This window comes from Simochromis diagramma, unplaced genomic scaffold, assembly GCF_900408965.1.
Source record: "Simochromis diagramma unplaced genomic scaffold, fSimDia1.1 OVJJ01000293.1, whole genome shotgun sequence".
NCBI lineage: Eukaryota > Metazoa > Chordata > Actinopteri > Cichliformes > Cichlidae > Simochromis > Simochromis diagramma.
In genome coordinates, this window is record NW_024386801.1 from 24,866,097 (window position 1) to 24,889,825 (window position 23,729).

Here is a 23,729-nt window from a genome sequence, read left to right on the forward strand (position 1 = left end):
CCGCTGGCCTGCAGATTAAGATCTCCCTGTCTATTGTTACAGGGTGGGAGTCTCCCCCTCCTCTCCAAGTGGGCCAAAGTAAGGATACCTTAAATAATTTTTAAAGTTTCAATAATCACAATCTTAAAATATATGATAATCATGTGCATTATCTTCCTCCTTGAGTAGGAGGTCTACTGGCCCATGAAGTAGATATTGTGCATTTGCTCATACTACATAAAGAGTGTATGTGTGAAACAATCACGGGGCATTATAACATGTGTATGATGATGTATTTTTGTGTATATACATCTTACACTTGAGATGGTCCTTCTTTAGATATTATAGCTTAGTGTGTATTTGATCATGCTGCAATTTGTGTGTATGTGGAAAATCTGTGCTTTTGAATGTGAACGCACCATGTGATGTAACGTATGACTCGTGGTATACACTGGGGTCTCAGGTGGGTCCTCAGACACCTATTGGGAAAGGCCTGCTAATGGTGTGACTTCCACAAAGCGTTTATCTGGTGCCTTACTTCTGTCCATTAATGTAGCAGCTATCTGCACTACCTGTGGTGCACACGACACATAAAGGCATTACTGTGGCTTCACAAAACTGTTCATACAGTGAATGAAGAATAATCACATTGTCTACAGTAGGCCAGTTTCCTCACAGTAACCACCAACAGCAGCTCCCCATGGCTGTGTATCTGCATCCACAGCCACGCACTGACGGCACAAAAAGGTTTAATTAGCAAACGTAACACAGGTGTGCCAATCGCCTCACCTGTCTGCTTCCTTAATCACTGTCTCACTGCTCCACCTGAACCTGAAGCCACGCCCACACTGAAATGTAAACTGTCTTGTTTAAATGTCTTTGTAGGTAACAGAAACTATTTTTCTGGCACAGCACAAATAATTTGTGGCATCTTCTTGTGACCCCTGATGGTTTTGTGAAGCCTGAGGCAGTGCCGGCATTTTAATGTCAATAGTTTTGTGTAATTTTGTAGAATTTGCAAAACAAGTTTATCTTTTTTCTTTTTTAAAATTTGGATTTCAAGTTATTAAAATGATTTGTTAAAATGTTTATAAGTTTTACAGCAAAACTTTTCTACTTACTAAGATTTTATATTTTTTGAGTGACTTTAGGTCCTAAAAAAGTATGTCAAAATGTAAAACAAATAAGTAAAATCAGACACAGGTGAAATAAAACACCAAACAGGACAAACCAACTTTAAAGGTGAAATATAAAAGCGCTCGAGGCTCATGAAAATGAATCAGCTTCAAACTTTTGAAAATTAATTTTTTTCTTTTTATTCCAAAAAGTGAAAACAAAATATTTTACTGAAAAACAAAAACAGTAGATGAGTGTCTGGATGACATAACTCATGATGACACTAATGACATCACTCAGACAGCCACAGTTTGAAGGTCCGATCGTAGGAACAGGTGGCGATGAGTTTCCCATCAGGTGATACGTCGACGCCCATCACCTGAAAACACAAACAGGTCAGAGATCGCCAGCAATTAGGAGCGCCCGAATGGACCAATCAGAGCACAGCGCTCATACCTTCCCCTCATGCCCGGCAAGTGTCTTCAGCGGCATCCAACCCGGATGACTCCAGACCTTCGCTGTGTTGTCGTATGCACCCGTCAACAGGAAGTGCCCGTCTGTAGCTGCAAACACAGGAAGTACGGTCACATTAACAGGAAGCAAGGTCAGTAATATTTAGTTTTGTTGAACAATAACGTTTTTTACGTTGAAAGCGGACGGCAGACAGCAGGTTCTGGTGGGCGGGGACTGTGTAAAGGCACTTCCTGTTTCTCAGCTCCCAGACCTTACAGGTGTTGTCTCCACTTCCTGTTGCCAGGTGATACCTGAGTGGAGAAACATTATTGAAGCTGTTAATTCTGATCAAACCGTGAAATTTATCATTTTAACATGTTTACAACAAAAACGATCTCTTCACTTCCTGCAGAATCCAGATTATTGATTATAGATAATTTTTTGGTTCTGTCACATTCTCTCCATGCTGGAGCTGGGATTCGTCAGGTGAGTTTTAATGTGGTAGTCTCTGATTGGCTGTGTGTTTTGTGTGATGTTTTGTGATTGGCTGACCCGTTGGGGGAAAAGTGCAGGCTGTAGATCTCCTTCAGGTGACCCTCAAGGAACACCACGCAACGTCCCGTCCGGAGGTCCCACACCCTGCCAAATGCATCCAGGCCACTGATTGGACCACAGACAGAGAGAGCTGATTTGTTAGTTACAGAGACGTGCTGAGACGTGCTAGAGGATGTTGTAGCGTTTGTTTACCCTGTAGCAGCCAGAGAACCGTCAGGGTGAAAGGTCAGGTCGTGGACACCTTTGCTGTGACCTTCCTGATGGAGGATTTCCTCCTGAACCTCCAGATCCCAGAGACGCCACGAGTAATCGTAGCTGCACTCCACAAGGACAGGAAGTACGTCACACACAGAAAAAAATATTTCTGTGTTAAACTCAGAGTAAAATTTTCGAAGTAAAATGGAAATTTTTTTTAAGGAGAGAAAGTAGGTGGTGCTTAGTGTTTGAGCATGCTCTGTCTCTACACGTTACACAGGTATTTTGACTCATTACAGTAAGAATGAATATTCAGAGTAATTTCTACTTTACCAGGTTGTACCCAGGAACCGTCCTGACGGATGCCACGACACCCGAGAAACTCGCTCGCTGTGGCCTTCAATGTCTGCCACTGGCTCATCGCTACAGCAACCAGAGACACAAAGCCATTAATTACTGATAGGATATGAATCAGACCCCACCCCCAGTTACCTGCCCCTTGCCCTCACCTTTCCAGGTTCCACAGCTTCACCGTGCCGTCAGCAGCACACGAGGCCAAGCTGACATCTGATTGGTTAAGAGAAACTCCGGCCTGGGGGCGGAAGACGACGGCGCCCACATTGGTGTTGTGACCTTCAGCCAATCAAAGAGCAGGACAGAAAAGGGCGGAGCCTCAGACAAATGATTCACAAGTGATCAAAGTATTGATCAGTTATCATTTAAACCCTCTGGGGTCCAGCATTTTTGACTACTTTTTAATTTCACATTTAAAAACTGTTTACCTTCTCTTGTTTGGTATCATTCTTTTCAGCACAACCTCACATGTTTAACTGTTATTTTTTCATTTGACATACTGTATTAACACAATCAACACAATTGCCTCATTGTTTTGACATGCAAAACAAAACAATCGACTACACTACACAAGATACACACAACTATTTTATTGATCAATTACAAGCCCCCTTGTAATCATCATATAATGTTTGACATTTCTGTGGCAATAAATCTGAAACCTCTAATTTATCTCACTAACAACTAATCAACAAGCGATTTCAATGTAACCAACAACAAAAACAAACATTAAGCACTGCCCACCTCTGAGTGTCCGAATCAGGTTGCAGTCAGGGACGGACCACAGCTTACACAGACCGCTCCTGGAAGTGTTAGCACGTTAGCATTAGCTTCAATACAGCAGTTAAATAAGCTAACATTTATTCATGCTAATGCTAACTGTATGCATTTTATGCTAGTAGTGGGCGGTGCTTGTTACCAGGAGGCCGTAGCCAGCATTTTGGAGTCGGGGCTGAAGTGGCAGAAGCTAATTGGTCGATCGTCCCCAATCTGACTGCAGAAGTTGTTCAGATTCTGAAGAAGCGGAAGAGGGGGTGGTTAGTGCTGCTCATGCTCACTGAGAACGAGGACATTCGCTGTGACACTCAGAGTGTTGTTTTTGGTGTGCTGCTATCTGCAGTTAATAAAATTGACTCACCCTCAGGCTCTTGTGCAGCTCTTGTTGTCGGATTGTTTTGGTTGCCTCGGTAACTTCCTTCTGAATGCGTGCAGCCTCCAGGCGCCTCATTGCTCTGATGGACCAATCACAGAGATAAGGAGCTACAGCCAATGAGAATAAACCAACTGACATGATATTTTTATCATTTCTTCTTGACAGATCCTGGCGGCTCGTTTACCAAGTCTCAAATACTTTAAGATGGCAGTGTGCGATTGTATGTATGGAAAGTCTAAGGAGTCAAACGCGTTTCTGTACAAGTGAAGACTCTGTTATCGTCCACAATAATACGGTATGAATTCCCGCAACAGGGATATTATTGCCATAGCAACACTGTGTTTAAAACTAGGGGTGCCCAGCTATGTCTGACAGCCAGAGCCGTGTGCCCACCTCCGAGGATGAGTTAGTAAATAGGAAGTTGTCTTGAATCATGCTCAATTATCCAGGTAAGTAAATCCCCCAAAAATTATTCTGTTCATCTGGACGTAGTGTTTGCAGTGGGAGAAACGTTTAGTCACTCATCCAATGATTTCTTCAGTTCAGCTCACTGCAGGTTTCCCCAACCATATAAGCAGTACATTTGCACAATGACTGAAACTAGCCCACTGAATGAACAACGGGCTGTGAGGTCAGTTTCTTGATCATGAATATGCAAATTGTCATGACCATTGATCAAAGACCATTGATCAAAGACCAAGAGTACCGTTCACAGAGAGTTGGAGAATGGTCTAGCACAGCATGAAAAGTCTAAGACAAGGCAGCAAAGGAAGTCTGACTTACTTTTTGCGTGTCAGAGACCACAGCAAATTATGGAACATCTTTGCAAAAGGGCTGAACTTGGCTGAACACCAAGACGAAATCCCACAAGTGGAACTGATCACAGCCACAGAAACAGCCATTCAAAACTACAACATTGCAAATGCGGACGAACGTTTCCATCCCATATCAGCATGGAGGAGAGGAAAGCAGTCACATCACTTAGTAATGACAACAACATTATCATCCTTCCAGCAGACAAGGGTGGGTCCACAGTTTTGCTAAACCATAAAGACTATGATGAGAACATTTTGTCACTGCTCAGTGACAAAAATAGGAGGGTGAGAGATTGTCTGAAGCTGTTAGACCAAGACAATGCTATTGACCGGACCTCATACCACAGGCTATACCCAGGGGAATCTACACCAAGTCTGTATGGTTTACCTAAGATACATAAACAGAGTGTACCTTTAAGATCAATTGTCTGTATGATCAACTTGGTCACCTATAACATCTCAAAGTTTCTGGCTTCGATCCTCAACCTGTTGGTAAGCAGCTCTGAACACCACATCCAGAACTGGATGTGTCTTAATTCCACCTATTTCACATACAAGGGTCAGTATTACAGGCAGAAACATGGGTGTGCCATGGTTTCCCCAGTTTCACCCATTGTGGACAACTTGTACATGGAAGAAGTGGAAAAGAGGGCTCTGTTATCCTATCCTGGAACACCACCAAGTCATTGGTTCAGGTACTCTGTGGACTAATACATCAAATTCACCAGGGAGGATATGAAAAGTGGCAGGTTCGCCTTCTTAGACTGTGAGTTTTCCATCAGTAATGAGGGACATTTAAGAGCTGATGTGTCCTGTAAACCAACGCATAAGGATCTGTATTTAAGGTTTGACTCTCATCATCCACTGGAGCACAAACTGGGTGTCATCAGGACAACACAGAGCGAACACCATCCCCACAGACACAGCGGCCAGGGAAGAGAAGAACATCACATCAAGAAGGCCCTGAGTAAATGTGGTTAACCCAGCTGGACTTTTGTCAAAGCTGGGAAGGCACCTAAAGAAAGCTCCAGCTGATCAAGAAGAGGAAAACAACAACTGCTGTCTAAGTAAAAACCCTTAGTGATCCCGTACTTGTCAGGAGTATCAGTTGAGATGCATTTTCTCAAAAGACTGCATCTCTGTGGCTTTTAAACCCCAAAACACACTGCGCCAAAAATTGGTCCAGACCAAGGATCGGGTCCCTCAACACAAACAGAGTAATATAGTGTACGCTTGTTAAGTGCCAGGAGGATTGCCAGGATTTATACTTGGGGGAAACCAAACAACCTCGGGCAAAGCAGATGGCACAACACAACACAGGAGACCTAACTCATCAGGCCAGGACTCCCCAGTCTATTCACACCTACAGGCCAGTGGACACTCTTCAATGATAAGGATGTACACATCCTGGACTGGTTTGGGTGGGGAGTCGAGGAGGCCATTTATGTGAAAAGGGAAATCCATCTCTAAATCGAGGAGGGGGCCATCTTTCAGCTTCTTACAATGCTGTGATTGCAGCCATTCTGTAACTCTCTGTGAATGGTACTCATGGTCATTAATGAATGATCACTGATCATGACAATTTGCATTTTTATGATCAAGAAACTGACCTCACATTGTTCGTCAGTGGTTGTAGTTTCAGTCATTGTGCAAAGTTACTGTTTATAAGGTTGGGGAAACCTGCAGTGAGCTGAGACTGAAGAAGGTGAAAACAGCCAAAATCACATTATCGAGTATGATCAGGCTACGATGGAGGAGATATCAGCAATGACTCCACTGAACGTCGCTGGAAAACTGGTCATCTGCATGTCATGTGACAGAGCCAGTTGTCACTGATGTGGTCACAGTAGCTATTAAAAAGTTTGTAGCGTCTTTACTGTCCAGTAAAAAGTGCCTATTGTGATTTGGCGCTATATAAAGAAAACTGCCCCTTTGAGGGCAGAGCCAGGACAAGCTGGACAGATTACATCTCTCAGCTGGTCTGGAAACACCTCGATGTTCCCCCAGATACGATAGTGGCCGCGGAGAAGGTCTGGGCTTCGGTCCCCTGTCCCGTGACTGGATCCCGGATAAGCAGAAGAAAATGGATGGAACGAACTGAATCGACCTGCACACGACATCTGACAGGAAATTTCTCTGACTCCGAGCGTGTTCAGCAATTATTTGACAGTTTTACTTCAGATTTACAGCGGAAACCCAAGCTCGGTTACTCTGCTGCTTAGATTTATTCTTTTACCCGTGCATGTGGAAAGACTAAATATAATATTACTGATTGGTTATTGGTTGTCATGGTGATATGGCTGTTCATGAAACATAAACACAGCATTCAGTGGTGAAGGTTAAGGTTGATGTTTACGTCTTCACCAGGCGGGTTTGAGACGGAGGGATTTTTAGCTCTTTTGTCCTTCTGTGATATAAGGACTCAGTGTGGTGCCCTGCCTAGTTACTGAGAGAGGAGTCTGGTAGAAGCGGTGCACTCAGTGGTTGTCTTTGCTCCTCCTCCTCTCACGCTTTGATGATGACTCACCGGGGAAGAGAATATCTGGCCAACCAGAGCCGAGCATCCTTTAGGGAAGCGGAGCCTTCGTGGTACCATGTCTGCTGGCACTGTGATTGGTCAGAGAGAAAATGTTTAGATCATGCAACCAGGTGTTCTGAAGCCCCACCCACACTCCAGGTCAGCTGACCTCATCCTGCGACCTCTTCGCTCGCTCTTCGTCCTTCCTGGATTTCTTCAGAGCGTCCGGACCGACCACGGACAGCACACTGCGCAGCCTGAAGACACACACACACACTTTTACTTCCTGTCTGCTTCCTCCCTGTCACACTGACAAAGTTTGACAGGTTTTTTAATTAAATTATTGGCCCAAAATATTTCTAAGATGACTGCTGAGAGTGTTCTACAGAAGATTACAGAAGTTACTTTGCCTCACCTTTCGCGGCGGTCAGCTGGTCCCTCTCCAAATAACGTGATTGGCTCCCCCAGTGCACGGAGGCCGGCTTTCACCTCAGCATCATCAGTGGACACAGTGATCTGTCGGGCTCGTCGCCGTCGCTCAAACTCAGCAAGCGCTTCCTGCTGCCGCTCACTGACCCGCTCCTCAATCTCCAGAGTCTCCCCTGCAGGACATCAAGGAAAAACAGAGTCAATCAAATTCCTGCTATCAATTAATCACAGATCTGATTGAGCAGATATTATTGATCACATGATTGATCAGAGCCTTGACTGTCGGCACTGTGATCAGCAGAGGGTGGAGGTTCTTCTAATTTCTAATAATTTTTAAGAGACATTTTATCAGAGAAACGGTGAACAAACAGCTAACCTGATGAGATGTTGATGTTTCCCGCCTCAATTCCCGCCCTGACTGCATCACTTCCTGTTGCTGAGCTGCTCGCCACATTGGCGCTCAGACGCTCCCGCTCTTTCTCCTCCAGGCTTCCATAGAAAACTCTGCTCTTCTTCACGGCCGGAGCCACATCCTCCTCATCGGACATATTGACTTCTTTTTTCTGGAGAAACAACAAAAACACATGAGGAAGATAAAGGTGACATTTTTAATGACAAAAAGAAAAACTGCTCAGAAGAAAAACCTTATTGATCCAATGAGCAACAGCAGAGTGGCTGAAACGCAAACAATCACCCTGATCAGTAATAAGTGATCAATCAGCAATGTCAATCAGACACAGCAGCAGATTCATACTATACTTGAACACCTTTATTTTTAACTTCCTGTTAGAGCTGCTGCAACTTCCTGCTCAGCTTCACTCGCTGCTGTTGGTCAGACAGAATGACATGCTCACAATGATCAGCTGATCGGCATCTGTTACAATGATGAAATGACCTTAACGCACCTGCTGGCACGTTAATCTCACCGCAGAGCTCCACCTCACTGGCCTACAGGTGTGGGTCACAGACAGGTGTTGCACCTGAGGCATGGATTTCCTCTCATCCAGGTAACTTCAGGTTATGCTGGGTTTCTGTACTATTAAGGTCAGAGACTTCCTCCTCGTGTAAATCACTGTGGTAACTGATGGGATTTACCCCAGGTTAGAGATCAACAGGTGACCAATCACCATTCCTGGATGATCCCTCAGAGCTTTGCAGGGAGAGTTGCAGGGTGCGTTTCCCTGGTCGTCAGTAGTAAATACTCAGTTTTATTCCTGTCTAAGCATCAATATCTGAGCACAAAGCCCCTTTTCCATTAGTACGACTGGTTTTCCATAACAATCAAGTACCACCTGATCTGTGTGATCGTTGTTATAGCAACGCTGCTCAGTTTCCTGTGAAGTAATTAATATCCAACACGAATGCTACAACAAAGGTGGACGTGGAGGCGACGATATACCTGCTGCTCGGTCTGTGGCTTTTCGTTAGACTCAGGGAACAGGACATTATTTTTTTGTAGCCATTTCCTTTCGTTGCCTGGTTTCAAAAATGACATTTTTGATTTTCGTGAACAAGATGCTCTCATGACTCATTGAGTGACGCCACTGACCAGCCAATTAGTGCCATGCAGTCTGACGATGTCACATTTAAGTACCTGCTTGGAACCCCAGCCCGGCAGGTATTAAAATAAAGTACCTGGTACCAGGTACTATGACCTGATGGAAAACCCTGGAAACTGTGGTGAGTACTAATGGAAAAGGGGCTTAAAACACCTGTGCTGTACCTGATGGCCTCAGGTCAAGTCAGTTTTTAGATTTAATTTAGTCTTCTTAAACAGCAACGCGTCTGCAACTGAGAGAAAAACACTGCATCAATGTTTCTGGAGTAAGTTATGTTAAAAGTCCATTTTTAAGGTTCCTCACTGAGAGACGTGACCCACAAGGATCTGCGTGGTGGCCACACTCAGACCTGTTCCAAACACTAAGGAAAGGAGCTTCAACGCTTCTTTACTGAACAGACGAGACACTGGAGCATCCTTTATGAAAATGGAGGAGTCCCATAATTCATAGCGACAGACTTATCTGACCATGAAAACAATGATATAATAACCAAAGTGGAGCAGAGCATGAAAATTTTCATCATAACTTTTCCATTTCATCCATAAGGTGCTGATATATTCATAGTTTTTAACAGAAGCTGTTAAACTCACAGCTGAACTCTGAACATCACACTGCTGGAAAACTACTTCCTGTTGAGTTGTTACTGCATTAAGAACAAATTTACATAAACTCTCTAAACATTAAGAACTCTATGAGCTGTTCAGTAAGTTTAAGCTTGTGAATATTCATCCAGTTGTAATACACTGTGTACCACCGTTGCGCCTCGTTTCAACGTTTAAGGCGTCTTCAGTAAATCCAGCAGACTTTTGACCTCCATCAGTACATCTGAATCTTTGTTCTGCTTTAAAACTCCACCCTGGTTTTTCACAGGCTGCTCCCTTTGGCACAACAACGGCCTTCGCAGAATCAGGCTGAGAACATGCTGTGCTGAATTCAAATTGGTGATTAGTTTGAAGACCGCGGACATATTTACAGGCGCCGCTCTAGGTGACCTTTGACCCCGTCTCCGTGTTAGGGTCAATGATAACGAAAACAGAACTTCGTAGTTCAGACCTCTAAGCGTCCTCCTGCAGCTCTGCACCGATCAGTAATCGGTAACTCCTCACCGTTTCTCACCTGTGTGTTTCAGGTAAAGCTTCGCGCTCACCGGAGTCAGTGGACAGCGCGAACCCAGAGCCTCTTCAAGGGCTGAGTGTCTGTAACGTGCCGGAGCACGCGCTAATGGATGAGGGGGTAGAGCAGAGTATGGCTGATCTACGCTTTGACGTCTCTCTCACCTGTGCAGTTGAACACAGCGGCTCAGAATGCCGTTAAACCGTTGAATGAGAGAAACTTACCGGAGGAGACGAAGGACTCACCGACGCGGAGCACCGTGACCCGGAAGTTCTTCCCTGAAGTGCCACCGGGTCAGAGGTTGCACACTTCCGGTGGACGCAGCAGCTGCAGAAAATAAACAGAGAGAGAAACTGCGGGAAAGAGCATTACAACTCCTCTATCAGGTACCTGCACACCTGTTCACACTGAGGGTATCCGCAAGGACTGTCCGTTACCGGTCACTGTAACGTCACTGCGACTTTACTTTAGCGCAGCTTAGCTTAATTTAGTTTAGCTTAGCTTAGCTTCTGTGAAGCCCATCTGCGTGCGCACAGTGCGCATGAGTGGCGACTTAAGGAGCGGCAAGGTTAGGGGTCAGAGGTGAGACTGTTATAGATATTTCAGCAGCCAGTCAGATGAGACCACTAAATGTGTCTGTATAACCTCCAGAGCATCCTTTAGAAAAGCAAGCGAGCTAATCATGCTGCTGGTTCCTGTCTGAGCGGTAGGTGTAGTTTATTTAGTTTCTATTGCTTTAGAAGCAGCTGGACGCCCTGAGCTCCGCCCTGAGGCCCTTACCCCGGGTATCTCTCGGTTACCCTGACGTCAGTAATCAGGAGACTTCGGGAGTCAGTGTTGTCGTGGTGATAAGTTACCTGGACTCCTGCTGTGGCTTGATATCAATACGTTCACCATCAGGATCAAACACTGATCAAACAGTGTGATCAGTGATTCTGATCACAAATATCAGGAAACATTTTTTAGATCTGGTCGATCCTAATTATTGATCTGATGGAAACGATAACTGAAGCTGATTGCTGTTTTAATTAATTCAGATTTCAGAATTAATTAAAGCTCCTGTGTCTGAGCTAATGATCTATTGATCATTTTAAAGGTAGAAAAGCCAAATGGCTGCTCTCTGGGACTCTTAAGTGTTAACCTTCATCACTTGACTTTTTTCCTTCCTCTGAAAACTTTTGAAGTCATCCTGCTCGATGTAGGCATCATCATGACAACAGGAGTTGTAGTTTTATTTTTAAATTACAGCCAGATGTTACAGCCTCATGATATTCACAGTAAAAACACAACAGCTTGTTTCTTTTTGTGCCACCATCAACCTCAAAGCCCGTAAGGATAAGCTAAGATAACCCTTTATTAGTCCCACACGTGGGAATTTTTTTGGTCATGAAAGCATCTGGAAACAGGAAGGGTTCTGATTGGCTACACTGACTTCAATAGAACCGTGAGATGTTTTATTTTGAAAATGTCCAGGAAATGTGTGCAGTAAATCATATTCAGCAGGTTTATAGAACATTGAGCTTGGAGGTGAATCATTTTCACCATTTTCACCATTCAGTAAGCATGTCAAAAAGCAAATCTGATCACTCAATCCATGTATTGATCGTCTGCTTTCAGCGTGGACTCTAAGTGAAAATGTTGAGGAGGAAACCGACTCGTCTGGAGCTTAAGATCGACGACACTGAGGAGTTTGAGAGCGTCAAGAAGGAGCTTGAGGTCTACTCACTTTTGTACCAATCAATCAATTAATCAATAATAGTAAATGAGAATGAATAACAATCAGTAACATCTGACACTTTAAAGGAAGTAAACTTCAAACAGGACATTATCAGGTTTTCTTTTTCTTTAGGCCAGAAAACGTCAGCGAGAGGAGGCAGAGTCGGGAGGTGGAGTGGGTGGGGGATCTGTAATTGGTGTTGATGTAATTGGGGGTGGAGCCTCTGCCTCAGCATCGTCCTCCACAGCTGCATCAAGGGCAGAGCTTATCAATGAGCGAATCGGCTACAAGCCCCACCCTAAACCGGCGACCCTGCCGACCTTATTTGGAAGTTTACAGTTTTAATGATGAATAAAGTTTGAGCAGAAAAATCTTTGGAGTTTGGAGTATCGTTTTATTTTAAATGAGCAAACGTAAAGAATCTCAGAGTGAATCAGAACCCCCCCCCCCCCAGCATCATGTGACCTGGTCAGTCAGATGGTCTCCAGTAAGTGGACCAGAGATGGAGTTCCTCGGCTTTCCTGCTTCAGTCAGGCTGAACTTTATTGACACAACAGCGTCTGACAGCTGTTGCACATTCATACCAAGCTTTTCTTCACACACACAACTGTGTTGTGTTCAGTCTGCATTCTTCATATTTTATTTTACCATTATATGTTTAAAATGTCTACTTTTTATCCATGACTGTGATTGTCCAGAGACTGCCTGTTGTGTGTGTTAATTCCAGTTGATAAAACTATCAAGTGGAATTAAAACTATTATTTTACCGCTCTGTGCACTAAATCACCTAATTAACTGAAGAATCTGCTGCATTTAGCTCATCTTCTTAAGAAGCGCTGCATTCTGTTTTTTGTCCTTTAGACATTTTTATCACCATTTGATAAGATTTCCACGTGACCAGTACAGGTGCTGTGTTGTACGGCAGTGAGATGCCAAACTATGTTTATGGGAAGAAAAAATTTAGACTCATGTGTATTCATGGTGACAGGAGACCATCTCTGGTGCTGTTTGACAGTTTACATTTTTGGCTCAATTATGATGTAGTGTTCAATCCACTAAACATAATTTTTTTCAAGTCTGTAAAAATTTTGATATCAAAATGCTAAATAAGGTCCCGTTTCCACTTTTAACTCAGACGAGAACTGAGCAGTTAAGTTCCAATTGCTTTTTTCAAATGTATTAACATTATTTTATTTGCACATAAATGTGTTTTCTCCACTCACATTTCACATTTTTCACTTATACTTCCTCAAATTCTGCATTTGCATCATCTTTTTCTTATAATCAACTTGATTTAAATAAATACACTTCTCTCATTCAGTTAGCGCTTTATCCTGGTTATGTAAACAAGAACCATTCACCACTGATTTGATGTCCAGAACAAACCTAGTTCAGACCCTCTCCACCTTCTTCATCCAGGTTACCTGCAATGTCTTTAAAAATCCAGCAGATGTTGTTCTTGAGCAACACATCACCACAGTTATGACTATCAGGCATCACCTAGGGCTCAGATCGTTATAGCCAATTTACTCCTTAACTCACCTGCTTAAAGTCTGCATAGAGGCATGGCCTCTTTGGCTGATAGGTGAAAAGCAACTCAGTGGTGTAGCTGTAAATGCTGAACTACACCTCTGGACTGCATTTGTGCTGTTCCAGCATTTTGAATGGGCATCAAACACTGGCTTATTTTCATACAGTTTATTTTCATAATAAAGGTACAACAATAATATTTTAAAAAGACGATTAGTGTCGGAACTCAGAAAAACTTGTATTTACAGTAACAGTCAGTAGGTGGAGCTCTCAGCTCTGATGTCCAAGAAGTGATGCTTACCAAACACTACTCACAGTTCTTTTAGTCTGAACACATGGCAACCCGAAAATATACAAAGTGCTGGTGATAAAAATCCAAACTGTTTGGTCAAAGAAACTTTCTGGAAAAAAAAAAAAAAGCTTGTGGACGTGGTCTGTGTGATGAAACTGTGCATCATGTGCTATTAACCAATCAGCAGTGATGTGCAGAGAAACCCCGCCCCCTAAAAAAGGACAAACATTTTTATTTTTTAGTGTTTTTAGTTTTTGTTGGAACACATTTTTGTTTTGTTCAAGTTAGTGTCTTCAATTAAGTTTAAACTGATATCAATGACATGTGGGCTCAGTTACCGCACGCGGTTTCTGTCTTTTAGATCTTTCCAATTTTAAGATTTTCCCAACTAAAAGCTTCTTCAGATTAATGGCAGAAATAAAAAAATTAATTAAATAAAACAGTTTTAGTGTTCAGAGCTGATGGTCAAAGGGAAGGATGTGTGGCCGTTATAACAGAAGGGGGCTTCACATCGTTTCAACTAAAAAATAAAAATATTTGAGTTTTAAAAAAAAAAAAAAAAAAAAAAAGCTTGCACAAACATTTTAGCAGCTTCTGTTTGTTTGTAGTGTTGTTATTGATTCAGTGTTTGTTTACTCTCCGTTTATCATTTAGTGTAGATCGATCAATTACTCATTCAGTTTCTTGACTCGAGGCTGGCGTCCTTCCTGTAATGCAGTGTTTCGTGTTCTGATCTCGGAGTGTGCGATTGGCGATCTCACACTTTAAGGGAGTGTCCTCAGACTGGCCTCATCAACCTCATCACTTCTTCTTAATAGCGGCAAGGTCCCGCTGCAGCTCGGAGAACTTGGGCCGGTCCTCGGGGCTGTACTGCCAGCAGCGCTGCATCACTTTGTACACATCATCAGGGCAACGTTGAGGGCAAGCCATCCTGTAACCTAGCAACCAGGAACACATAGTCACCACTTGATGACATCACTGATTTTGTGATGCAGCTGATTGATTATCCGAGTGTTTACCTTTCTCCACCTGCTCTCGAGCCTGCTGATTGGTCATCCCCGGGTAAGGACATACACCCAGACTGAAGGTCTCCCACAGGAGGATACCGTAACTCCACACATCGCTCTCTGAGCTGTAACGACCTGCAGCGCCCAATCACAGCGCAGCACACAGTCAGCAGCCACTCTCTGCTCTGTTCTTATTAACTTCTGTCAGAGACTCAACAGCTTCTTTAAAAATCAACAGGCATCTCAGGTACAGGTGTGTGTGTGTTACCATAGTTGAGCGCCTCAGGTGCAGTCCATTTTATGGGGATCTGTTTGAGTCCAGAAGAAGAATAAATGCCGTCATCCTCCTGACGACTCATCCCAAAGTCACTGATCTTCAGCACGCTGTTATCCCCGACAAGACAGTTCCTCGCTGCCAGGTCCCTGAGATACACACACAGACACAGACACACACACACACACGTGCGCATACACGATGTTTAAACTCAGAAAATACTTAAACTTTGAACTTACTCCGCGTTTGATGGCAAGAACAAGTCTCTGCAAAGTTTTGACGGGTTTTATAACCCCGCCGTAACCGTGGTTACCTATGGATGCAGTTTTTGCTCTCCAGGTACGCCATCCCGGCCGCAGCATCAACTGCAAAGCGAAGCAGCTGTTTGGTCTTCAGCTCATCCTTCTTCTTTCTCAGGAATGACAGAAAGTCTCCACCTGGACTCACAAGACACACCTGTTAGAAACTGACCAATAACAATACAAGTTCACTCAATTTAAGCTTCACCCACCAGGAACGAGCTCCATGACAATGTAGATCGGCTGTCGCTGGGTACAAACGCCAATCAGCTTCACAATGTTCGGGTGGTCATACTGCTTCAGGATTCTGCAGCCAATCAGAGAGGAGCAGAGTGAGCGTTCAGCCAATCAGAGAGCAGAGTAAGTGTTAAGCCAACCAGAGAGGCCATTTTTTATATTTCTCACTCTGTTTAATTAATTTCTGAATGTGATCATCACCTCTTTCTTTGGTTAGAGGTAACTATCCCACGCTTCTCTTTCTGGAACAAACTCCTGGAGGAGGCGGGACTCTGGGCAGGTGTGGGATACTCACAGTGCCTCTGGTTCAGAGTTTTCCTTAGGCGGGTTGTCTCTGTAAGACTCGGGGTCACTGACTAAGGTCAGGTAACAGGTCAAAGTGCCCGATCCTCTCAGAGTCTTTGGGTGAAATCCAGAGAAACCTGTAGGTGTCACGGGGTCATCAGCCTGCTCTAAAAAAAAAAGTGTTGGAGGTATGGAAGGTCATAAGCACCTCAATCCACCTCACTCCCCAAAGGCCAAAGGTCACTGATTGCATTGTATCAGCTGATCTAAGGCCACGTGTAATACGCTTGGCTGAAGATGAGCTGAGCGCTGAGGAGGATTATAGAAGGCAGTGAAGCCTCAGCAGAGTCCTGGCAAACTTAAACAGAGAGTGAGGGGTGAATGCTAGGGGGAGCTCCTTTTTGATCCATGTCTTTAATGTCATGTAGAGTTCTGAGACAGAACCAGTGGAGCGGCAGAACTGCATGACAGATCCTTTCTTTAACACAAGGACCAAAGCTGTGATCAGGTATCACCCTGCTCAGCCTCCCTTATGGAGAAGAGGTGCGATGTAGTTTTGGCCTTTCTCTGACTGTCCCATCTACAGTTTGAGACAACCCTAATGACCATCACTTCTTGGACATCAGAGCTGAGAGCTCCACCTACTGACTGTTACTGTAAATACCAAATCCAGGAGGATCTGACTGGAGGAGCGCAAGTCGACCTTGGTGTGATGAGCCTTTTTCCGGGTTTTTAAACTCACATCTTTCTGTTCCTGAGGCTGATAGATGGGTTGAACTTTCTGAACTTGCTTTATAATTTTCTCTTCTTCTCTTCTGGCACCGTGGATAATGATTCAGGGTTCAGGTTTGGCTTCCAAAGTCAAAACCGTGCCCTTAACATTCAGCTCGGACTCAGCGGGTATAGAAGAGGGTTTCCTGTTTTCCACCTTCAGGGTTTCTACCTGAAGGCGGAAAACTCTGGACCTGTTGAGATGGGAGGAGACTATGGAGGGATTACTGCTCTGGGAATACTGACATTCCAGCAGGAAAGGGAGAAAAGGACGTCTGACATCGCCCGATTAGATGCTGACATAACAACCCAAGTTTGACAGGGAGTACACAGACAGACATTTGGGCTGTTTCCCGATATGTGGTGTAAAAACAGTTTGATTGATTTGCTACTGACTGATTTGTTGATGATGATGATGATGTTGTTGATGGTGCTTGCATGAAGGGCTCACCTGGCCTCAGACAGAAAGCGGATCTTCAGCTCTGGAAGCAAATCCTCTTTACACGTTTTCACGGCGACCGGTGTTTTGTCTCGCTGCAGAGTCCCTTTGTACACCTCGCCAAAGTTACCCTGTAATAAAGACAGCAACGAACCACGGGAAATGAAGGCGGTGAGTGAAAGATGAGTATAAGGACAGGTAGATGCCTCACCTTTCCCAGCAGGTCCCCCAGCACCACATCCTCATGGTTCAGGATCCACTTCTTGTCCTGCAGAGAAAAAACAGCCAGTGAGCACCAAATACCATCATGATAACTAACCTCAATGCACAACTGTATGTGGGTGTAGGAGGGGCTACCTTTACAACGGGGTTTTGCAGCACGACTCCAGACTTCTTGGTAATGACTTGCTTGGTGGTGAAGTGATGCTCAATGAGCTGAGGGATGGTGGTGAAGCCCGTCCCCTCAAAACGGTACTGATTCTACCAGAGAGGGTGAGAGACATTAGCTTAACATATGAGAGAGACACACACACACACACCGGGTTACTGTGTGTGAATATATGTCGATATGTTGGATGATGAAGTGTGTGTGTGTAATCGCACGTACATCAGCATACTGGATGATGAAGTGACGTCTCTGATCGTCAGAAAACACAGACAGGACATACTCGCCCGGTTTGCCATGGCTCTCCCTAACGAGGAAGTCTCCCTGTTGCCGTAGTAACTCCTGAGCCTCAATGCGGGGGATGGCGCCGTGGTACCACTCTTGCTCTGCTAGAGGGCGTTCCGATGTGGGGATCACATCAAAGAACTGCTGCAGAGATGCAGAAGAAGAAAAATCTCCAATATAATCTGATCCTTCCACCTGATTCAGACCTCCCTCTCCCCCCCACCTCCTCCAGCTCTATTTGGGGGAAACCGAGGCGTTTCCAAACCAGACGAGACTAACGATCTCTTAGGTGTCCTGGATCTTCTCCCAGTTGGAGATTAAACACCTTAGTAAGGATCAGCACAGCATCCACATCCCTACAGCAACCGCTCCATCAGTCACTCTTCCACTCTGCTCTCCCTGAGATACCGAAACTCCTCCACCAAGGACCCTAAGCCTCCTATACCTAGAGTGAGAACATGGCCTCACACATGGAGCTGCTCATTCTCATTCTCTGGAGAAGCTGAAGGTGACGTGAATCAGTTGACCCGTGATGCCACAAAATGCCAATGAGAAATACAAAGAGGCGGTGCCAACGCCAAGTCCCTGAAATCCACGAGCACTCCCTTTGTTACCTTGTCTCTATCCGTAAAAGTTTTGAACAGCATCAGTAACAAAGGGCAGCCCCAGTGAAGTGCAGCACCACCACCACCAAGCCCTCATTGAGGCCGTACAGGGGCTGAATGCACGCAACTACGAGATAGAAGGCTCTTACTTCCAAAGCACCCTCTAGAGGACTGCCCAAGAGATGTAGCTGAATGAGTCCACAAAGCACAGGTAAGCAAGTTGGACAAACTCCTTCCACACCTCAGTTACAGCTTTGGCTAATGCCAGAGTCACTCTCTGATTAGCTGCTTCCTGTCAGATCTATCTGGACTCCCACAGGCTAATCAAGACTCCTCCGTCCTCTGGAGGCTTCCTTCACCTCTGCTGTCTGGGAAAGGCAACATGACAAGTGCAGCTACATAAGCCTGTTGTCCATTAGTACCTACTCGGGTTGGCTCGCCACAGCTTGCCATGGTTTTCAGGCTTTTCATGTTCATACAAAATACATCACAGGATGCTCGGTCACATTGCTAATAACAACCTCGTGCACATTAGGTGGTACTCCATTGTAATGGAATACAAGTCGAGGCAAGTCAAGCTGACTCGAGTAGGTGCTAATGGAAAAGGGGATACACAGTCTCAGGTTTTCTGAAGCTCTCCCAGACCAGAGACCTGGTTTTATATGACTTGTGTCAACAGTGGGTTCAGTGATTCTGTTGAGATATAAACGGGTTCAGTGTTGAAAAGTCTTACCGAGGTAGAGGAGCCCAGCATTGCTTTGGGAGATCGAATCATCCCAGCCAGAGAGTGACGAAGAGTGTCGAACCGAGATCCACGGTCCTTCACTTTGTCCTGAAACACACACACACACACACACACACACACACACACACACACACACACACACACACACACAATTAATCCAGAGCGCTACATTCAAATGTTAAATGTGGAAAAAACGCTTGTGAAAAGGAATCTCTTCCTGTCAGTTCTAATCGATAAATGAAAACTAATAATTGAATATTTACAGTTGATCCGACAGAGCGAGTATCGTCCTCGTATGGCAGTGCGGGGGGTGGTGGTGGCGGGGGAGGGGAAGCAGCAGCATCTGCCATCTTGGCGTCGAGCAAGGCCTTCTGGGAGGCAAGGCTTGCCTCTGAGCTGCGCAGTGATTGGACAGCGTGCCGAAGCTCGAGGAGAGAGAGTTTCTGACTGAGCAGCAGGACGCAGCTGAGGGCGAGAGACACAGACAGTCAGAGACAGAGAGAGAGAGAGAGACAGAGAGAGAAAGCGAAAGCTCTGACTCCACCTCCTCGCACTCACTCGCTCTTCTTCTCTGCGCTCTGCTGACTCGTCTGGATTTTGTTGTCCAGGTCGTCAGCCAACGCCTCCTTGCCCTGCAGATTCTGCTGAGTCAGCTGCAGCTCCTCTGTTGCCGACGACAACCTAAAGGCAATTAAAACAAGGGTTAGTAGCCACACCCACATACACACAAAGACAGTGGTGTAACTCCACTAAGTACACCACCCCCCATCACACCGACCCTAAAGCCAAACAGGCCAAAGCAGGCAGAGTGGTGCTCAGGACCCCAGGCAGAAATCACAGAGCTCTGCGCTCACCAAAATCAGATACTAACAGGTACTACAAGCTTTTAGTTTGGTGGGTTACGGCAAACACTGAAATGAAAGTTTGAAAAAACGCACTTGGCTCTCAAGCTTTCGGCTGTCAGCGTGTTCCACAAAATCTCATTGGCCGGCAGGTTGTCCATCTCCTCCGAAAGAGATGCGTCAAACTCCACAGTCGCCTCTGGCGTCTCCGGAGACCTAAGAGAGGTAGGCAGGTGGTTACCAGTGCAACCCGGACAAAGAGGTGTCCTGTCCAACAGGTGTGAGCTGACCTGTAGGCGTCGATGAAGTGCTGATACTCGGCAAGAGGATCGATCTGCTCAACTGCTGCCGCAATCTCCTGATGGACCTTCACGATCTCCTCAGAGAGAAGACTGCTGATCTCACAGTACTCCTCAAGAATACTTTTCCTGCACCAATACACACACAAAAAGTAGCTGACAGTACTCTTCCAGAATATTTTTACTGCAGTAATAGATAGGTATGAGATGGTGTGACAGTGGTCATGTGACTCACAGGGCAAGTGTCATGTCTTCCTGCATCCTCTGCAGAGCGTCCAGCAGGGCGGGTGCGGCATGGCAGCGGTGTTCATCCTGCTGCGTCCGGGCGCTGCACACCGCGAGCACATACTGGTTGTGAAGGTTGTGGAGCTTCCCCATAGCCTTGTCATAACGGTCGCGGGCACGCTCCACCTCACGGCCTTTAATTGGAAGTGAGAGACTGTTAGGGAGGAGTCAAAAGGACAGTGTAACAAAGAGGATTTCAGGGACTCACCTTTGGCTACAGCCTCTCTGTATTTCTCTTTGGCGTTGCTGGCATCACGGCTCAACTGACGATACGTCACCTTCAGCTTATCCAGGTCAGTCCTGGTTACCTAGCAACCATAACCATACCGAGAAGTAACGAATGAAATCTTAACCACATGCCTATAAATTTAAATGGTGGATGACATCATAATGATTAGTTTTTAACTAATTGAAATTATTTAAAAGCTGATGAAACCTAAGAGACGTGCTCAGGTGAGCTCACTCAGTCCAACGTGCTTGTAAAAGCCCTGGCGTGCTTATATTATGCACCAACAGGAAACTAACTTTTAGCTAAGGCTCTGACTCAGTCTGCTGCCCCTCCCCCTGCACACCTTGTGGATGTGGCTCTCCAGCTGCTGATGAAGACTTTGGTAGCTCTTCTTCACCTGCTGCTTGTCCCGGATCAGCGTGGCTAGACGGTGCAGTGGCCCTGAGTTCAGATCGTCGGCGTGACTTCTCATTATCCGACCCAACGCCTCCGTCTGACGAATCACCTGCGACCACGACTGGGACACAAACACACACACACACACACACACACACACACACACACTTAGACTGGTCCACATGCTTTGCCCCTCCCATTAAACCGACAACTGAGCCACTCACCTTACTCACGGTGCTGACATAGTCGGCAGTTTCTTGTTTCTCCATCTGCTGCGTCATGCTGAGCAGCAGAGAGGCATACTCTTTATCACTTTTCACCCGCAGCGTCATGAAGCGCTTCACCGTCTCCAGCAGCTAGAAGGCAGGCAGCAAGAGTGAACCAGACAAGAAGTGACGAGTGGAGAGGAGGCGGCGCAGAATAATGACATCACACAAAAGACAGGTGTTTGACACAGAATGTAGATAAAAGATGGACCTGGCCACTGTGACACACTGATTTTTGGAGTCTCAACGTTAGCATTTTGGAAGGTGCTATGTTATTTATTTGATTAAAGAAGTGACCATATTTGTCCGAGAGGGCAGATTTACTTAATGCTGTGTAATATTAAATCAAAATCTTCAAATTTCACTCTCAAAACTGAAGATCACCCTTCTCAGCCCTGTTAGTACAGTAACCTCACAGCAGCCATATAAATTAACATAATTAAAAATGCTCCTAAAGGCTCCAACAAACTTTACTATACAAACTTTAAAAAAAAGTGTTATATAAACATTATATAAACATTTGCCCTCGTACGGGTGTATTAAACCAGGAAATTATCTATAGAGACCCCACATTTTGTGTATTAGTCTGTAGACATGTTTATTTCTGCTGCAAAGTTTTAAATGGAAGTATGTGGGGACTGACTCACTGCTGCCCCTGCTGGACATGAGAGGAACTGTATCCATGTTTAATTACAGTCTGTATAAACAGTGCCCACCACAGGTCAGACTGTGAACTGCACCCCTCTGATAGTGATCTCCGCAGGTGGAAACATGTTGAGCTCCTTGAGTATTTGAGGCTATATCAGACCTTTAACTCCCAGTCCTGCAGCTTCAATAATCCCTCGTGGGAATTCCTTAGATCCCGACCGAACCCCATCCTGGATCTCAGTCTTTGTGTTTAACAGCGTGGATTAGCGGGCACTGATAGCATGGCCGTCTATGGAGAGACAGAAATATCAGCAGGTTCATAACAAATAGATGATCTGAAACAAACTCTTCAAACCTCGACATCTCCCACAGTCACTTCTAAACCTCTGAACAAATTGAGCAGGATATGTTTACTCTGCTAAAGCCACAGCCTGAAACCTCATAACCCATTTTATAACTCTCTAACAACCCTCTAAAAACCGCTGAAATCCTCAGAAACCAGAACAGGGTGATTTCACCTCCAGCACAGAAAAATTCAAACTGTCCGACAACAGAAATGAAACCATCAGGTGTGAAACACTCACTTCCTCCTTGGCTTTAAAGTGATTTAAACTATAAACATTAGCTTCAATCTGCTAAAGCTAACTCAAAAACTTTCCAAGACTTTCCAAAACACGTTCCAAGCATATTTCCAACATCTTCACTACTTCCTTCTAGGACGCTTCAAAACTTTTCAGACTTCCTTCAAACTATCTAATCACGTCACAAAACCTTAAAACACATGAAACGGTTTAAATATAGCTTTAAAGCACTTTAAGATGTTTAAAAACTGTTTTAAAAAGTTAAAACGGCTTGTGGCACTTTAAGTTTCAAACTATGCTAACGCTAGCCGCTGCTCCCGTCTAAATTAAAGGGAAATGAAGCTAGCGTGCTAAAAAGATAACGGCAGCTTCCTTTGGAATTGCAGGAAAACTGACTTATTAACATACTAACAGCTGCTGTTAAACTTTGTTCAGAAGTCTTTAAAACTGAAGTCGAACGCACTCAGAGACCCCCTGTCCGCTTCTCCGAACCTTTTCTCCGGGTACGAAGCTCCGATGGAGCGGCGGAGGAGCGCCGGGATACTCGCAGGGGGTTCCCAGTTTTTCCTGCGCTCCTCGGACGCTTTCTGCCGCTTTAACGCACCAGGAAGTGGGTTAATGCGGCAGGAGGCTCGCTGTCCGGTCACCGCGGTCCTCTGTCGTCCTTGGCCGGTATCATGTCCTCCGGTTCTTCTGGATTCTCTGCTCCGTTTCCCGGCTTCTCCAGCTGCTGTCCGGCTACCGAGCTAACGGCTAACAGGGAGGGGCTTCCGTGGGAAACGGAAGGAAGGGGGGAGGAGGGGGTCTTATTGTGTGGCTGAAGACGTGAATGTGTAACATGCATGGGATATACGTTGGACAGAGGAGCCGTAGGACACAGAACATCTGGATCAAACACTCCGCTTTCACACACCTGAATTAAACACACCTGGGCATCATTTCTTATCGCTGTGGTAGAAACTATAAAAATAAACCTGAGAATGTGCACACCTGTATCTGAGCCAGGTAAGCATCTTGGTGACCCGCCAAACTAAACCTTGCAATAAAACCCATTCAGCTTGTTTTGATAGTAT

The 23,729-nt window shown here is 45.1% G+C and overlaps 3 protein-coding genes across 7 annotated transcripts; 1 reads left to right on the forward strand and 2 right to left on the reverse strand.

Annotated features, from left to right (window-relative positions):
- Positions 1–1,270: 1,270 nt before the first annotated feature.
- On the reverse strand, positions 1,271–10,568 carry prpf4 (PRP4 pre-mRNA processing factor 4 homolog (yeast)). Of its 2 annotated transcripts, none has more exons than XM_040026735.1 (15): positions 10,464–10,568; positions 7,944–8,130; positions 7,554–7,740; positions 7,308–7,395; positions 7,148–7,227; positions 3,791–3,884; positions 3,572–3,666; positions 3,397–3,455; positions 2,808–2,931; positions 2,632–2,721; positions 2,296–2,418; positions 2,101–2,208; positions 1,741–1,859; positions 1,552–1,658; positions 1,271–1,474 (listed from the first exon to the last, which is right to left on the reverse strand). In XM_040026735.1, the coding sequence occupies exons 2-15, from the start codon at positions 8,113–8,115 to the stop codon at positions 1,388–1,390; spliced, it is 1,533 nt and encodes a 510-aa protein (XP_039882669.1). In that variant the 5' UTR covers positions 8,116–8,130; positions 10,464–10,568; the 3' UTR covers positions 1,271–1,387. The 2 variants fall into 2 exon arrangements, with proteins under 2 accessions (XP_039882669.1, XP_039882670.1); XM_040026736.1 differs by lacking the exon at positions 10,464–10,568 and adding an exon at positions 10,243–10,364.
- cdc26 (cell division cycle 26 homolog) lies at positions 10,511–13,936 on the forward strand. 2 transcript variants are annotated; one of them, XM_040026737.1, is made up of 3 exons: positions 10,511–10,625; positions 11,857–11,955; positions 12,089–13,936. In XM_040026737.1, the coding sequence occupies exons 2-3, from the start codon at positions 11,875–11,877 to the stop codon at positions 12,299–12,301; spliced, it is 294 nt and encodes a 97-aa protein (XP_039882671.1). In that variant the 5' UTR covers positions 10,511–10,625; positions 11,857–11,874; the 3' UTR covers positions 12,302–13,936. The 2 variants fall into 2 exon arrangements, with proteins under 2 accessions (XP_039882671.1, XP_039882672.1); XM_040026738.1 differs by lacking the exon at positions 10,511–10,625 and adding an exon at positions 10,830–10,945.
- Positions 13,640–23,450, reverse strand: fer (fer (fps/fes related) tyrosine kinase). Of its 3 annotated transcripts, none has more exons than XM_040026734.1 (20): positions 23,149–23,450; positions 22,236–22,364; positions 21,386–21,517; positions 21,109–21,282; positions 20,745–20,844; positions 20,487–20,670; positions 20,243–20,380; positions 20,049–20,168; positions 19,669–19,791; positions 19,374–19,575; positions 19,099–19,197; positions 17,698–17,901; positions 17,448–17,570; positions 17,302–17,358; positions 17,103–17,221; positions 15,571–15,665; positions 15,373–15,496; positions 15,054–15,208; positions 14,798–14,920; positions 13,640–14,716 (listed from the first exon to the last, which is right to left on the reverse strand). In XM_040026734.1, exons 2-20 carry the CDS (start codon positions 22,302–22,304, stop codon positions 14,580–14,582), a joined length of 2,478 nt encoding a protein of 825 aa, XP_039882668.1. In that variant the 5' UTR covers positions 22,305–22,364; positions 23,149–23,450; the 3' UTR covers positions 13,640–14,579. The 3 variants fall into 3 exon arrangements, with proteins under 3 accessions (XP_039882668.1, XP_039882666.1, XP_039882667.1); XM_040026732.1 differs by having other exon boundaries at positions 17,698–17,904; positions 23,149–23,449; XM_040026733.1 differs by having other exon boundaries at positions 17,698–17,904; positions 23,120–23,449.
- Positions 23,451–23,729: the final 279 nt, after the last annotated feature.

Bases quoted from the DNA above. Each gene is read 5' to 3' on its own strand.
- prpf4 (XM_040026735.1), bottom strand. From the start codon at position 8,115: ATGTCCGATGAGGAGGATGTGGCTCCGGCCGTGAAGAAGAGCAGAGTT. The intron at 7,228-7,307 runs GTCAGCTGACCT...GACCAATCACAG, and splicing joins CGAAGAGGTCGCAGGATGAG to TGCCAGCAGACATGGTACCA. The intron at 2,209-2,295 runs GTAAACAAACGC...TGGTCCAATCAG, and splicing joins GGTTCTCTGGCTGCTACAGG to TGGCCTGGATGCATTTGGCA.
- fer (XM_040026732.1), bottom strand. From the start codon at position 22,304: ATGGGGTTCGGTCGGGATCTAAGGAATTCCCACGAGGGATTATTGAAG. The intron at 17,571-17,697 runs GTACGTGCGATT...CCTCTCTGGTAG, and splicing joins TCATCATCCAGTATGCTGAT to AATCAGTACCGTTTTGAGGG. The intron at 15,209-15,372 runs GTAACCACGGTT...TGTGTATCTCAG, and splicing joins AGCAAAAACTGCATCCATAG to GGACCTGGCAGCGAGGAACT.
- cdc26 (XM_040026737.1), top strand. From the start codon at position 11,875: ATGTTGAGGAGGAAACCGACTCGTCTGGAGCTTAAGATCGACGACACT. The intron at 11,956-12,088 runs GTCTACTCACTT...CTTTTTCTTTAG, and splicing joins GCGTCAAGAAGGAGCTTGAG to GCCAGAAAACGTCAGCGAGA.